This window comes from Littorina saxatilis, linkage group LG17 (genome assembly GCF_037325665.1).
Source record: "Littorina saxatilis isolate snail1 linkage group LG17, US_GU_Lsax_2.0, whole genome shotgun sequence".
In the NCBI taxonomy this organism is placed as follows: domain Eukaryota; kingdom Metazoa; phylum Mollusca; class Gastropoda; order Littorinimorpha; family Littorinidae; genus Littorina; species Littorina saxatilis.
Window position 1 is genome coordinate 15028071 of NC_090261.1, and position 16998 is coordinate 15045068.

Sequence of the window (16998 nt, forward strand, 5' to 3'; positions counted from 1 at the left end):
AACACCGGCACACACCAAACTGTATAGCTGTAGTTTGCAACATCTTGTCACTAATCTCATTAACATATGTCATTAAATGTCTTTGGTTACAGTGAACATATTTGCCCATTGAACGCAAGCAGCTTCGCCGAAGTAGTGAGAAAACAGATGTACGACTTGTTAGTCGATGGAAAAGATGGTCGTGGTGACAAAGTTGGCCCATGATGTACTCGGTCCAAGATTTCTCATTGAACGAGTTTTCTCAATCATATAATTTATTTTGATGTCTATTTAAAAAAAATCTGGAAGGTACAGCCAGTAAAATCGCAATGACGCTGGAAAAAGTAAAGGTATTTTTCTATTTATTGCGAGCAGCGCCACAGGAGAACTGCGAAACTGGGTTCACGCCTTGTTAGCCGACGAGAATACTGGTCCACGAGAGAAAGTTAGGCCCATGATGTACACGGTCCGAGACCCCCCTCTCTCTCTCCCCCCCCCCCCACCCCCCGACCTTTCAAGCATGCGCAGTGACCGAACAAGAAAGTTGGGTCCAGTAGAAACTTTAAAATACACCGCTACACCGACTGTGATCTTGTACATGATCGTTTTCTTGCTTGTTCACTTGCCGCCCCCAACACAGTTCTTGTAACTGATTCTGGTGCCTGTGGGAACAGTGAGTGCCGACATAGCGGCATAGTATGCATCAGCATGTAGCCCCGACCCCTGGTAAGCTCATAACTCATCACAACATTATGTCTGAACATTTCCCATTCAGGCTGGGATGATTCAATGTTCCCCTGGCCTTGTAAAGTCAGTTGACAATAAAAACAGCGTCGACGATTAAGGGCAGAATATACCTGCGCAATTTCAGCGGCACAGACGACGCACTGCATATTATTGATGCTGCGATAGGGATTATGACGAGTACTTGGCCTGTTTTCCCTTCACGCAACGTGTAGCGGACTGGGATAATCTGCAGTGCGTCGAGTCTGTCCTGCTGAAGTTACCGTGACAGGTGAGCGCCAGGCGTTACAATAACACGCCGTATATTCGGCTATACCGAGACCGCACCCTCGATTGCGTTAGCAAAGCGTTCCCGCCAACATCACGGTTAGTGTTCTTCATTCAAAGCAAACTGTCTCTTTGAAACTACCTACAGCCTTTATTTATGGTTGTGTGGATGAATAAGGTATGTATCTGATTCATGTGTGGTTTTCAGCGAGAAATATACACGTAAACGAACATACGAACCGATTTGCTGTAGATCCGTCCATATTTTATCATGTTCGTCCTCTTTCATCTCATTCTACGCGCCTCCTTGTCGATAAAAGGACTGCTAAGCTTAAACTATTATGTTCATGGATGTGTCCCGCGCAGATATGTGAAATTTCACCATCTAAAACGGTCTGGATTTTGCTAAAATTCAAAAAGAAATGAAGCAGTAAAAACTAAGTGGTATCGCACCCCCGCCGCAACGCCTGGATCGGAATAAAATTGCCCCCGTGTTGGAGACTATACACAGGATCACGATCATTGATTGAGCTGAAGAGTCCGGATGCGGAGGCGCACGCTCGATATAGCCTTGAATATACGGGGTGAATAATGGTGGTGATATAGATGATGACAACAATGATAACGATTTAGATGACGACGAAAATGATTAGGCCGTGATGATTTTGATGATTTTAATCATAGTCGTTAGACTACGACGATAAAGACGATGAAAGTAGATGTGTATTAATGATCAGTGACAATAATACTGAGAAATCGGATGGAAAGGTAGATGGCTGCAGACAAGATCAGTGCGCTTAGAACTGTACCCACGGAATACGCGCGATATAAGCCTCATATTGATTGATTGATTGAAGATACGGTTTGATGTCTGTGACTATAATGGTGATTGGTGGGGTCGTGGCCACAATGCAGAAGCTAGCTGCAGTCAAACCTGTCTGTAACGGCCTCCCGAGGAACCAACCAAGAGTGTTCGTTAAAGACAGGTGGTCTCCATGGAAAGCTGAATTACATAAAATAAAATAAATCGTCTGGGGTTCTTGGGAGTGGTCGTTGTGGCCGTAAGGGCAGGTTCGATTGTATTAAGATGGCGATACTGATGTTGATGCGTACAATGGTTATGATGATGATAATGTCGGTAAATAAGCATGCACAAACGCGCAGAATTCAGCGGTTACAAGCCTAGTACCTAAACCAGATGGTGCTCAAAACGGTCTCCCTCCGACCTTCCCATCACTCCCCCCCCCCCTTCACCGTTCTCAGTTGCCTCTGAGCCCTGATTTTGCTCCCGCCCACTATGAAGGCTTGATAGGGCTGTACTGTGCTGTGTGTGTGCGCGCGTGTGTGAAGGAACAACCTCGCCCCACCTTGCTCTTTCCGGCATCTCTCTCTTTTGTGCCTTTCACTCAACTCTCAGAATCTGTGCCCACAGAAACACACTCCCAAAGACACACACCACTCACTCAAAAACCTGTTGGCGGCGTAGAGTACATTTCTGTTGTGGTTTAGTGAGAACTTTGGGAGAACTTTTACGGTGCCACGAGTGTTTCTTGGTCTGCAGAAAGTCTTCCAGAAAACCAGCAATACTGACAGGCTGGGGAGCAGTCAGAGTGTGTTGTGAGTGAGAGAGGTACACAGCAGAGAAAAAGGCAAGGCCACAAACATTTTTGTGCTGAGGCAGCTTCCGAGCTGTGCAGAGGGAAGAAGTTTAGAAGAGAAGTGAGACGGTTAGTGAGCGCGAGGGAAGAAGGATAAGAAGACTCGGCGATAAGAGAGCTTACTCTGCAAGTGATTCATCATGCCGGTGAGAGATTTTCGTACCATTTCAACATGGCTGAAGATCGCCCTGGTCTGCCTAAGTTTGGGAGTTCTACTGTTTGTGATCGGCTTCGCTACGGAGTCGTGGGTGGTTGTGGACTCCGGTCACCACCGCGGGTACGTGGTTTTCGGCCTGTGGAAGACGAAGGACTGTCGGACCTCCTATGCCTGCTCCACACACAAGTATGACAATCGATACCTGCAAGGTAAGCCATGGAACGGGGATGGAATGGCCGGCAAAATGTAGTTACACCTCTGTTCATCCATGATGGCAAAGTCAAAAGTGACGTCATCATATTCATTGACCCTGCATGTCTCGACGAGATTCCACGCGATACCATGGATGAACGGAGGTGTAACTTATAGTTTGTGTTCTAAAGCTGCCGCAAATTGCAGACGACGGCCGAGACTGAGAGCCGCGCGAGTGGGCTGCGACATATAACTGAAGCAAATTCGTTTTGAAAGGCAATAATTTTGTGTTAAACTATATTCGATTCATTCCGTGGACCTTATTTACATGAATCATTTTCAAAGCTGTATCTGCATGTCAAAGAGAGATGATACATTAAGACACTATGTCGACCAAAAGAGTGGGATTCCCTGTAGGTGGAGTTCCTGGAGGGGGATTCCCTGTATACAGGGAATCCCACAGGGTGGAGTTTTTCAATAAAACTTGCAAACCATACTCGAATTTCTAAGAACTATCAAAAAAGATTGAAAAACATCAAATTCTACCGATGTCGCCAGGCATCACGTGACTTTCAGCGATATTAGCGACACGCTACAGGAACTATATCCTGTGGTATTCCCTGTATTCAGCTAAACTTACCCGGATTACATGATGCCGTGCAACGCGGACACCATCCGATCTACCGAGAGGTAGATGATTCAGTGAATATATGAGCTGAAATCCATGTTCCCCGCTGTACGATCATGTTCGACTTGGGCGTGGCGATCGGCACTGCATGGCGCAATGCTCTGAGTCAACCAAGATACCGGGGAACAGATCATTATGACTGTGCTCATGCGTATTATGCAGCAGTCCATTTTGAGCTCACTGACGTTACCTTAGGGCGTCATTGATTTTGTTGACTGCCCTCAACAACAAATAAAGAAGAAAACAGTTTTGTTTTGAATTAAAGAAAGTCCAAGATGCCCCCAAAAATAAAATGTCCTCGATAACTTGTGGTTGTAACAAACACTCCCATCACTCCCCCCCCCCCCCCTCTAAAAAAAATGGCAAGAAAACAACATCGACAACAAACCATACACCATATATATATAAGCCCACCCACCCAAACTAACCAACCATCCAACAACTTACACCCACTACTGATGTATCCAGCTGGAATTCGACGACTATGGGTATTACAGACAGACACATAATTAGGGTCATAGACCTTCCCGTGCATACACTACACTTCGACTCACCGTCTCAGATTTGACCATCCCTCCACGTGAACACATACCAAAAATCAACAGCATGGGTGCTCTCTTTGCAGAGTTGAGATTTTTGATTAAAGGAACTGAACTTGTCAAATCCAGGTGCACGGAGCCTCTGGGGCTTTTAGTCATACCTCAGGCAGCTATCCGTTAGAAGAACTATCAGGTTTCATTGACTTGCACCCAAAGAGTCAAGAACTGCGATTTTTTTTACGAATTAATTTCGTATTCGGACCCGGCTGGTCTTGACCTATTTTTGGATCTAAATTTAGATCAGGTAGATCATCACATCATGCACAAAAAGACACGTCACTAGCAAACTATGTCAGACGTCATCATGAGTTTGTGTAAAACAAAATGGAGGCCGGAATAACTCCGACCAAACACCACATAATAACTAGGTTAATTTATGCACTCGCGTGAACAAGAAACTGTCGAGCTTCACAGATGTCGTCGTTGGGTAGTTTTGGGTTTGTTTTAGTACCATAGGAGGATTTTTGAACTGTAAATGCACTCAGCTACAACAAAAACGCAAAACGAAGGCTGTGAGCTGCACTGTGCCTTTAATTATTTTCGTCACAGACATTAGGCCAACAAAAAAAATAGGTGTGGTTACGGTAACATAGCCGAAAAAAATAGGGTAGGCAGGTAGGCAATCACTTTTTTTTTTTTTAACTTTTTTTTTCTAGTGTGTACAAATTAAACCTACTTGACAGGGAAATAAGTGTGCGACTCGGGCGCTTTCGCTTTCATTGCGTTTTCTGCACTCGTTTTCTTGTTGTTGGTTTTTTTTTTTTGACAAATGTAATAAAAAGTTATAGGGTCGGCCCCTAAAATTAGTAAAAATAGGGTAGGTCGGGTTACCGTAACCACACCTATTTTTTTTTTAGGCCTTACTGGCAATCTGTATCATTGGTTCATCAACAGAGGATCATCCTGCGCAGTAACCAGTCGTGGTGTTGATGTTTGGTATGTGCCCAAGCGGAGGGATGGTCTTATCCCATGTAAAAGCCTGGCCACATTTGAGACGACAAGCCGAATCGTTTTCACGGGAAGGGCTGTGCCTGTGAGGCAACGACAGCACGGTAGGAAACAAATTGAGCTATCAAGATGAAGAACTTAACAGTGAATAATCTTCGAAGGACGAAACGGCGAGGAAAATGATAAACACAAGGGTGTTACGGAGGGAAAGGGTGGTGGTGGTGGAAACACAGCTGTTGGCATGTGACTAATCCAGACAACAGATAACCGGTGGCGTATACAGAAGAGGTGAGGAATTATGTGATTAATATCTTAGACTTCACTATCTTCGTAATTGACTCAGTGACGTTGCAACACGCAAGCGAGCAAGAAAGTCGGCTAGCAAAACCTGAACAGCAGACTACAAGGATGTATTTTTCAGGTTTTAGCTCACAGCGTTTAGAAACCAAAATAACAATACGAAGCATAAACCAAACACAAATGCAGGCAACTAGATAAGAAAGAGTAGGCCTAAATACCGGATAGCAAATTTACACGTAAGCTTAATGATGCAAATTAACATGTAAGCTAAAATACCGTTGGGGTTTGAATTCCCTGATATTATACCGTGACCTTGCGCACCATTCACGATTCTCTTGATTTTGCCAAGCACAAATTAGACTTATTATTTGTTTTAGTTTATTGCAGACATACATCGGTCTGAGATAATCAGTGCATATACCCCTTTACACATTCAATAACAAATCTACTTTCATGGCGAGATGGCATCGTACTATTTTTCCTTATGTTGTCTTATTGGTATAGACACACAGCAATTGTCCGGGGGGCAGTTGTGCAGGGGGCAATTAGCCTGCTACCATAAACTGTAAATACCGTTTCATTAAAAAAAAAATTAATGTCAACTTTCAGCATTCTATTTGGCAAAGGTCCATTTAACTCGCGATTATAAATAAATAAAGCAGATTTCTACTTTTTTTCTTGTGATACGAGGCAGCGGCATGCCATGAAAAAAACAATTAAAAAACAAATGTAGGTCTCTATAGGCTGAAAGGGGTGCGAACTTTGTTTCCGTCTAGTCTGTGCGGCGCTACGTGGTGCAATGTCGGACGTATCAGTAATGGGCTAGCTCCGCACTGCATAAAGAGTGCAATCATGCATACCAGAAGAGTGCATTTCACCCCTCATTATTGACGCAATTACGAGACAGCCCAGTGATTGGCAGTGTGTTGTTGGCCATAGCATCACCGCACCAGATGGAAAGCTGTACATGTAGGCCTACTACTCTTACCGGATGCCTGCTACATGTACTACACTCTGAGATTGAGCTATCTATATCCTGTGGGTTATACGCCTGCACCTGTCCATAGTATGTCATACAAGAACATATGGCGTTGAGACTAGCTAAACCTGTCTCCACATTGCAGGTGTCACCTGATAGCAACCGGCACGGTTGGCATAGTGGTAAGGCGTCCGCCCTGTGATCGGGAGGTCGTGGGTTCGAACCCCGGCCGGGTCATACCTAAGACTTTAAAATTGGCAATCTAGTCAAGTGGCTGCTCCGCCTGGCGTCTGTCATTATGGGGTTAGTGCTAGGACTGGTTGGTCCGGTGTCAGAATAATGTGACTGGGTGAGACATGAAGCCTGTGCTGCGACTTCTGTCTTGTGTGTGGCGCACGTTATATGTCAAAGCAGCACCGCCCTGATATGGCCCTTCGTGGTCGGCTGGGCGTTAAGCAAAAAAACAAAACAAAAAAAAAACCAAAAAAAACCCCCTGATAGCAGGGCTACTTCGGTACAATTATTTAATTAATTGTATGTGTTTATTCAGTTTTTATTTTTCCGTTTCTCAATCGTGCAGCTGAAACCGACAGTTAAATGTATCTACACTGCAGGCATTTTTTCATTGCGTGGATAATTTTATTTCGAGGTCGGTTAATTAATTTGTTCCTATAAACTACGAACTTGGGGTAAGTGAAGTAAATGAAATGAAAATGACACAGGCAAGATCTAGCCGCTTAATGTATTTTTTGTGGCCTATGTGGCGGCATATTTTTTGTGGCCTATGTGGCGGCATATTTTTTGTGGCCTCTGTGGCGGCATATTTTTTGTGGCCTCTGTGGCGGCATATTTTTTGTGGCCTCTGTGGCGGCATATTTTTTGTGGCCTCTGTGGCGGCATATTTTTACCAGCTCGTATTAACCTAGCTTACTCTTTGAAAAAAAAATCCAAAAACAGAAATACGTTTCAATTACAGAAGTAAGAAGAAATCATAGTATTAATCCAGTTTATAGACAGAACGAAACGTTAAATAGTCTGTCGACTGAGCGGTCTTTGAATGGGATGGAAAAGCAAACAAACATGATGCAATGATGAAAATGGACTTCCAATCTAAATAGCTCTCTTTGGTAAATGGACTCTCGTCATCTTGAGATCAAGGAGACGACACCTGAATGAGCCCGGCAAATGCCCCCCTGTTTGTGTGTGTGTGTGAGCAGCAAAGATATCCAGAGGATAGAACACCTTTGCTGGTAGGATGAGGCGAGGAGCCAACACCACAGCAAGGTACCATCGCTGTGTATTTACGCTGTTGGTTGTGTTTTGTACACTGACATGTTTGCCCAAACCTGTACAGCAGACTACACAAGCTTGGTGTCGGCCTTGGCTGCAGAGCCAGGAGCAGCCGCGGCTCACACAGGGGCTTGCATCAAATATATATAGGCCTACAGAACTTTTCGGATTATGAGCAACTCTTGTGAGATATATTATCGAGACATGCTCTTTGTCATGCTTCGAGAGTAGCGAGAACTTCGTATATATATGGAGCTTCGAAGCTCTCGCGAGAATAGATATACAGAACTTTTTGGTATATGAGCAACTCTTGTGAGATATATTCTTGAGACATGCTCTTTGTCATGCTCCGAGAGTCGCGAGAACTTCGTACATGGAGCTTCGAAGCTCTCGCGAGATAGCTGTACCAGATGTTTTTCAATGCTTCAAAGTTTGCAAGAGCGTGCGAGAACTTGGAATACCCCAATGAGGTCTATTCTACTTCTACGCGATGCTTTGCCAGCGCAGTAGTACACTATATTTTGTCTATGTCGAGACTGACCTTTGGTAAGACTATGAACGTAGCCTTTACTGACTCGAGGTTTTGTTGATAGCGACATCTTCCATATTCTAACGCACTGTCGAGACATACATGCATAATGCTGACAGCATTAAAATGGAAAGATCAAAACTGTTGACCGATCAGGACACACAATTTACATGCTCCTGTGCCTTAGCCACTTGCATGACCATGTCAAAGACTGAAGAATAGTCTCTGACCCTAATATTTTTCCACAGTCTCTGGCCACGCTTGTGCAGCAAGCAAATGCATACCAGCATTCCCCGAGTATGTTCAGACCGTACACAGACGCAGCAAGCAAAAACAAACAGCTACGCATTCCTAGAACATTTTCAGACCGTACGCCCAAGTCGTCAGGCCACAACGGCCATCTGGCACTGGTGCCACGTGCTGTACCACATGTTTGCTGCAAGTGGATGTACTATGTGCGATGTGCGCCAAAGACTTCTTATCCCTTAGGCGAAGCTCAATGCATTTACCATTACCAGCTATTCATAACATTTAGAACATTTGTCGGAGATACTGGATATAACAATGGTGTGTGTGAGTGAGTGAGTGAGTGAGTGAGTGAGCGAGTGAGTGATTGTGTGCTAATGTGTGCTGGTGTGTGTGTATGTGTATGCGTGTGTGTATGTGTGTGTGTATGTGTGTGTGTGTGCGTGCGTGTGCGTGCGTGCGTACGTGCGTGTGTGTGTGTGTGCGTGTGCGTCCGTGCGTGTAACCATGCGTGCGTGCGTACGTGTGTGTGTAGTAGGGCTAACACCCAAACAATCTGAAAAACCTGAAAGGCTAGGGTCCACTGGCCGCCGGGCCAGTGGTTGGGTGCAAGTTTCCGACACGGCCGAACGCAAAACTCCCTTCCCGAATCAGCTGCTTTAGTCTTCGATAACCTCTCTGATTTCCACATGTTCTTCAAAGCTCTTACAATCTTGCTGGGTTTTTTCTTCGTTGCCCTCAATGGTCACACAATAAGTCACAAGAACTTAGCTTGGTTGGTTCCTTCGCTTGCGGCGGTTTACAAGCAAGCGGCCGAATACTTGTTCTTGTTACTTATTGTTTGTCTGTGCACTTAAAAGACCGTTGGGTCGACATATTTGTGATTGTAACGTAGTGTTTTGTCACTAACAAACGTTCCAACAAATCTTCTTTCTTGTTTTTTGATTCTGATAAGTTTAATAGTCAGAGGAAAATGTGTAGATAAGCATCGTCTTCAACTTTCGAGCGCCATACAAAATTAATGAACACGGCGGCACGCGTTGACAGAAATAAAACAGCTTTGTTACGACAGGGAGCCAGAAATGCCGTAAGTGCAATTACCGGAAAAACTGGCTCGAATCTCACACCTTGAGACTGGTGTTACAGCCATTCCATTGTACGTGTGACTTGCGTAGCGAACATTGCGATGACTGTCTTGCTCTGAACACACATAAAGTAGAGGCCAACAGCCACCGGCCTTTTATTGGGTCGAAATACAAGCAGGGATAATACCAGGGCTGATTTATACATTTTCGTCGACGAATTTGCCAAAATGGCCATTGACGTTTCTGTAATTTTCCGAAGACATTTCTGCATAAGTCCTCTTGGAATGGACCTAAGAAACAGATTTGCACATACATCCGTGGAATAAAACAAAAAAAGTGGTGGGAGTACTTTTTGTCGTACGTCAAGCCTACTTCGAGTAATAAACCCCAGGGCCGGACTAGGCTAAGAGGAGGGGGGGGGGGGTTGCCAGTGGTGGTCCAGGGGGACGTTCCCCCTGGCGGGGTCAAGGGGCAGGAAAATGGTCGCTCCTTGCATGAAACGTCATAAAATAAACAATAAAGTAGATGTGTACTGCCGGGCAGTACATACCCCAAGCGAAGTCGTCCATCTGTGTGTACATGATTCTCTCTCTCTCTCTCTCTCTCTCTCTCTCTCTCTCTCTCTCTCTCTCTCTCTGTCTTAAAATGTGTCATCGATGACGTGTTTTCATACTTGCTAATGCGGCAGGCTAATCATGACGTCAAATTGAAACTTCTTGAAGTCTCTCAGAAAGGGACATGAAAACCATGTGGGGGTTACTGGTTTGGGCTGAAAAAAAACCCAACTCCACCTAAAATTCAAGCGCCTATGGGGCTGAATTATGCAGCATAAATTGTGAAACATCAGGATATCTCACACTTTCAATTCTGCCATCATGTCAAATCTGACAACAAACCTACCCACAAAATGTCATAAATATCGGTGTAGAATTGAGACTTAACGGTTTTTAACTGCCAAAAATAAGTTTTTTTGACTGGAATAGTTTGTCTTGAAATTCAGTTTGGGACAACGGACCCACCCACTAAATTTCATAAAGATAGGTGAAAATTTAAATGTAACGGTTTTTAACTGCCAAAATTATGTTTTTCTTCTGGAAAAGTATGGAGTGAAAATCAGTTGGGGACAACGAACCTACCCACAAAATTTCATAAATATCGATGAAGAATTGAGATTTAACGGTTTTTAACTGCCAAAAATAAGGTTTTTTGTCTGGAAAAGTATGTCTTAAAATTCAGTTTGGGACAACGGACCCACCCACTAAATTTCATAAAGATAGGTGAAGAATTGAAATTTAACGTTTTTTAACTGCCAAAATTATGTTTTTCTTCTGGAAAAGTATAGAGTGAAAATCAGTTGGGGACAACGAACCTACCCACAAAATTTCATAAATATCGGTGAAGAATTGAAATTTAACGGTTTTTAACTGCCAAAATTATGTTTTTCTTCTGGAAAAGTATGGAGTGAAAATAAGTTGGGGACAACAAACCTACCTTTAAAATTTCATAAGAATCAGTGAAGAAATAGGATTTAACGATTTTTTAACAGCCTTGACACTGAACATTTGATAAATCATTGGTGATGTCATCATAACCCAGTCGTTGTAGTTGTCGTCGTAGTTGTTGGTGTTGTTGTTGTCATGTTCGTTGTCGTGATTGTTGTTGTTCTCGTGTTGTTGTTTTTGTTGTTGTTGTTGTTGTTGTTGTTGTTGTTGTTGTTGTTGTTGTCGTCGTCGTCGTCGTCGATGTCATTTGTTGTTGTTGTTGTTATCGTCGTCGTCGTCGTCATCGTCGTCGTTGTCAGAGGTTATTTCTAAAGATTTCATTGATAGTCTTTGTTCTCGTCACCAAGACTTGCTAAGAACAAGCTTGGAACAGCAAGAGTTCCAAGAACAAGATTAGAACAACTCATTACATCATTACCAGTACGTCATTTGTATTTAGAACACACTTTAGAAAAAAACTCATAAGAATCAGTGAAGAAATAGGATTTAACGATTTTTTAACAGCCTTGACACTGAACATTTGATAAATCATTGGTGATGTCATCATAACCCAGTCGTTGTAGTTGTCGTCGTAGTTGTTGGTGTTGTTGTTGTCTCTCTCTCTCTCTCTCTCTCTCTCTCTCTCTCTCTGTCTTAAAATGTGTCATCGATGACGTGTTTTCATACTTGCTAATGCGGCAGGCTAATCATGACGTCAAATTGAAACTTCTTGAAGTCTCTCAGAAAGGGACATGAAAACCATGTGGGGGTTACTGGTTTGGGCTGAAAAAAACCCCAACTCCACCTAAAATTCAAGCGCCTATGGGGCTGAATTATGCAGCATAAATTGTGAAACATCAGGATATCTCACACTTTCAATTCTGCCATCATGTCAAATCTGACAACAAACCTACCCACAAAATGTCATAAATATCGGTGTAGAATTGAGACTTAACGGTTTTTAACTGCCAAAAATAAGTTTTTTTGACTGGAATAGTTTGTCTTGAAATTCAGTTTGGGACAACGGACCCACCCACTAAATTTCATAAAGATAGGTGAAAATTTAAATGTAACGGTTTTTAACTGCCAAAATTATGTTTTTCTTCTGGAAAAGTATGGAGTGAAAATCAGTTGGGGACAACGAACCTACCCACAAAATTTCATAAATATCGATGAAGAATTGAGATTTAACGGTTTTTAACTGCCAAAAATAAGGTTTTTTGTCTGGAAAAGTATGTCTTAAAATTCAGTTTGGGACAACGGACCCACCCACTAAATTTCATAAAGATAGGTGAAGAATTGAAATTTAACGTTTTTTAACTGCCAAAATTATGTTTTTCTTCTGGAAAAGTATAGAGTGAAAATCAGTTGGGGACAACGAACCTACCCACAAAATTTCATAAATATCGGTGAAGAATTGAAATTTAACGGTTTTTAACTGCCAAAATTATGTTTTTCTTCTGGAAAAGTATGGAGTGAAAATAAGTTGGGGACAACAAACCTACCTTTAAAATTTCATAAGAATCAGTGAAGAAATAGGATTTAACGATTTTTTAACAGCCTTGACACTGAACATTTGATAAATCATTGGTGATGTCATCATAACCCAGTCGTAGTTGTCGTCGTAGTTGTTGGTGTTGTTGTTGTCATGTTCGTTGTCGTGATTGTTGTTGTTCTCGTGTTGTTGTTTTTGTTGTTGTTGTTGTTGTTGTTGTTGTTGTTGTCGTCGTCGATGTCATTTGTTGTTGTTGTTATCGTCGTCGTCGTCGTCATCGTCGTCGTTGTCAGAGGTTATTTCTAAAGATTTCATTGATAGTCTTTGTTCTCGTCACCAAGACTTGCTAAGAACAAGCTTGGAACAGCAAGAGTTCCAAGAACAAGATTAGAACAACTCATTACATCATTACCAGTACGTCATTTGTATTTAGAACACACTTTAGAAAAAAACTCTTCAGCTACAAACCAGTCACCCTCACATTTCCGAGGTGTTTGTCTAAACCACTTACTGAAATGTTTTGAGGTTTAATGACCATACACATGTTGAACCGGTGAGTGTCTTCCGCTGCTTAATTCGCAAATAACTATTTTATTAAAGTCCGCTTGAAACGCTCAAAGATGAAATTCCATGTTAAAAAGTGACAAAAGTTTCACATTTTCCCGTTGTAACAGCTTCCGATGATATTATATGAAAATTCTGATCCTCTGAGAGGATTCCCCGAAACAAAATCAGTTTGTACGCCTAATTTTAATAGAATTGTCCAAACAGTGTCGCTAATATTGTGCTAAAAGATGAATTCTAGAACAATGTTCACAGACAGACACCACTTGGCAAAAAAAATTTCAGTGCTGGGAGATGAAAAAAAAAACTACCTCGCTACGCGCGGGCTCCGCCCGCGCTCCGCTTGGATAATAAAAAATGTTTTAAAAAAGTGAGGTACATGTTTAGGCTAGGGGGGGGGGGGGGGGGGGGTTGCGCAACCCCCATAACCCCCCCGGTAGTCCGGCCCTGAAACGTATTCAACTGTGTTTGGGTTCATCCCCCAGATTGCTATCATTTCAAGGGACAAAACTATAATTTGCTTGGCGTTCACTTTTGCAGCGCTTAACTGTGGTTGTCGCCCTTCCACCCTTTCTGTCTTGCCTGTCACAGTGTCAGTGTATATGGCTCATGATCTGTTACACTTGTAACATCTCTACATTTGTACCCTACCCTACCCTCTAATAAAAACCTATGTTTTATAAAGCAATGATGATGCATAACTTACCCAATCTCTTTTCACGTTGTGCTTTTCTGAACTATTTCCAGAAGTATCAAGAATCCAATTAATCTTTCTTTTTCTTTATTTATTTGGTGTTTAACGTCGTTTTCAACCACGAAGGTTATATCGCGACGGGGGAAGGGGGGAGGTTATGGCAATCCGAATGGTGCAAATGTCCCTTCTAGCTCTTGATGTCTAAATAACGCATTATTTAGCTAAATAACGCGTTATTTAGCTAAACAATGCTTTATTTAACTATATCATGCATTATTTAGCTAAATAATGCATTGTTTAACTTAAACAATGCATTATTTACAGATACAGAAAAAAGAGAGCACAAAGCACTAAACAATGCATTGTTTAGCATAAATAATAGATTGTGTCTGTAAATAACTCATTATTTATAAATAATTACGCGTTTTTTCTAAACAATATATTATATGTAAATAAAGTGTTATTTAGATAAATAAAATATTATTTAAATAAATAAAATATTATTTAGATAAATAAAATATTATTTGGATAAATAAAATATTGTATGTAAATAAAATATTATTTAGATAAATAAAATATTATTTAGATAAATAAAATATTATTTAGATAAATAATTTATTATTTACTGTTTTTGCCTTGAAATAGTATTATTACGCTAAATAATGCTTTATATAGCTATATAATAGGTTTCCGCTATATAATTCATGATTTGGTAAATAATACATTATATACCGTAAATAAAATATTATTTACCGTAAACAATATTCATTGTTTAGCGCAGTGCATCGAAGCCGATATTTCTCTTGTTGTTTTTTACCACGTGTTTCCGTGGATCCACGAGAGCTCTGTTGATTCTCAAACTGACCAATCAGACAACTAGCATCTGTCTCGGCGTACTAAAGCTACATCCGCTTCGCTTCCGACCATCTTCTTGTCAGGTGGCTAACTTCAACTGATGGTACAACAGCAGCAATTTAGTTCGCAGTCGTTCATTCTCCATGTCCAGATGTAAAAGATGTTCCCCCATAAAACTTTAAAATACGAACCCTTTGCAGTGCCAGTTCCTGGACAACCGCTGTAGTTAGAGTTCTGATCAATTCAGCGGGAACGTTCCCTTGTGCTTGTGTAGCCATCTTGATTACATTTGGATTGGATTGGATTGGATTGGATTGGATTGGATTGGATAAGATTTACAGTCCAGTGAGGTTACCCTCATGGAAATTCGGGCTGCTTTCTCCCCGGGGAAAGCGAGCTGCCATACACACGGCGCTACCCATATTTTTTTTTTCCTGCATGCGTGTATTCATGTTTCCTGAGACTTAATGCCGTGTGAGATGGAATTTTTTTTTTACTTTATTCCAAGTCCCAGGGGTATTTGATGGACATTTTTATCTATGCCTATACAATTTTGCCAGGAAAGACCCTTTTGTCAATCGTGGGATCTTTAACGTGCACACCCCAATGTAGTGTACACGAAGGGACCTCTATGCTTGGCGCTGGTGGACAATATTCACTTTTTTGGCCAAAAACACACTTTTTTGGCCAAAAATGTACGTTTTTGACCAAGAAAGTGTGTTTTTGGCCAAAAACATGTTTTGGCCAAAACTTTTGAGTGCAAAGTTTTGGCCAAAAAATATTTGGCCAAATCTAAAACATTTGGCCAAATCTTCACTTTTTTGGCCAAATGTTTTAGATTTGGCCAAATATTTTTTTGGCCAAAACTTTTGCATTGAAAGTTTTGGCCAAATTTTTTTGTGGCCAAAACTTCATTTTTTGGCCAAATCTTTGAGTACCCCTTGGCGCTGATGGACAATATTCATTTTTTTGGCCAAAAACGCCAGTTTTGGCCAAAAAAGCAAAGTTTTGGCCCAAAAAGTATAGTTTTGGCCAAAAACGCCAGTTTTGGCCAAAAAAGCAAAGTTTTGACCAAAAAAGCAAAGCTTTGGCCAAAAAAGCAAAGTTTTGTCCAAAAAAGTATAGTTTTGGCCAAAAACGCCAGTTTTGGCCAAAAACGCCAGTTTTGGCCCAAAAAGTGCGTTTTTGGCCAAAAAAGTGAATATTGTCCACCAGCACCAAGCTGCTAGGCGCTGGTGGACAATATTCACTTTTTTGGCCAAAAGCACACTTTTTTAGCCAAAAACGTACATTTTTGGCCAAACAAGCAACGTTTTGGCCAAAAAAGTATAGTTTTGGCCAAAAACGCAAGTTTTGGCCAAAAACGTACATTTTTGGCCAAAAAAGCAAAGTTTTGGCCAAAAAAGCAAAGTTTTTTCCAAAAAAAAGATTTGGCCAAAAAAGTGAATATTGTCCACCAGCGCCAGCAAATACAAAAGATTTGGCCAAAAAAAGATTTGGCCAAACAAAAAAAGATTTGGCCAAAAAAGTGAAGATTTGGCCAAATCTTTTTTGTTTGGCCAAATCTTTTTTTGGCCAAATCTTTTTATGGCAGAAGTTTGGCCAAATCTCCCGTTTTAGCTAACAAAAACAGTTTTGGCCAAAACTTTTACATAGAAAGTTTTGGCCAAAAAAAGTTATAGCCAAATCTATTTTATTTGGCCAAATGTATGGGTTTTTTGGCCAAATCTTTGTCTTTTTGGGCCAAAACTGGCGTTTTTGGACAAAAAAGTGAATATTGTCCACCAGCGCCAAGCATAGACCTCGGTTTTTCGTCTCATCCGAAAGACTAGCACTTGAACCCACCATCTAGGTTAGGAAAGGGGGGAGAAAATTGCGGCCTGACCCAGGCCTGAACACGCAACCTCTCGCTTCCGAGCGCAAGTGCGTTACCACTCGGCCACCCAGTCCCTTGGCGGAACCGGATGTGGAGTACCGGATACTGGGTTTGCCAAGACAGTGGAGAATCAACAGCGCTCTCTCGGATCCACGGAAACACGTGGAAAAAAACAACAAGAGAAAAAACGGCTTCGCGATGCGCTAAACAATGAATTGTTTACGGTATATAATATTTTATTTACGGTATATAATGTATTATTTACCAAATCATGAATTATATAGCGGAAACCTATTATATAGCTATATAAAGCATTATTTAGCGTAATAATACTATTTCAAGGCAAAAACAGTAAATAATAAATTATTTATC

At 41.6% G+C, this 16998-nt stretch overlaps 1 protein-coding gene across 1 annotated transcript in view; it reads left to right on the forward strand.

Annotated features, from left to right (window-relative positions):
* The first annotated feature begins 2325 nt into the window (after nucleotides 1–2325).
* The window catches only part of LOC138953598 (uncharacterized), a 19887-nt gene continuing 5214 nt past the window's right edge, over nucleotides 2326–16998 (forward strand). The window contains exon 1 of the mRNA XM_070325458.1: nucleotides 2326–3014. Coding sequence (XP_070181559.1) covers nucleotides 2789–3014 — 226 coding nt within the window. The 5' untranslated portion in view covers nucleotides 2326–2788. The remainder of the gene's footprint in view (nucleotides 3015–16998) is intronic.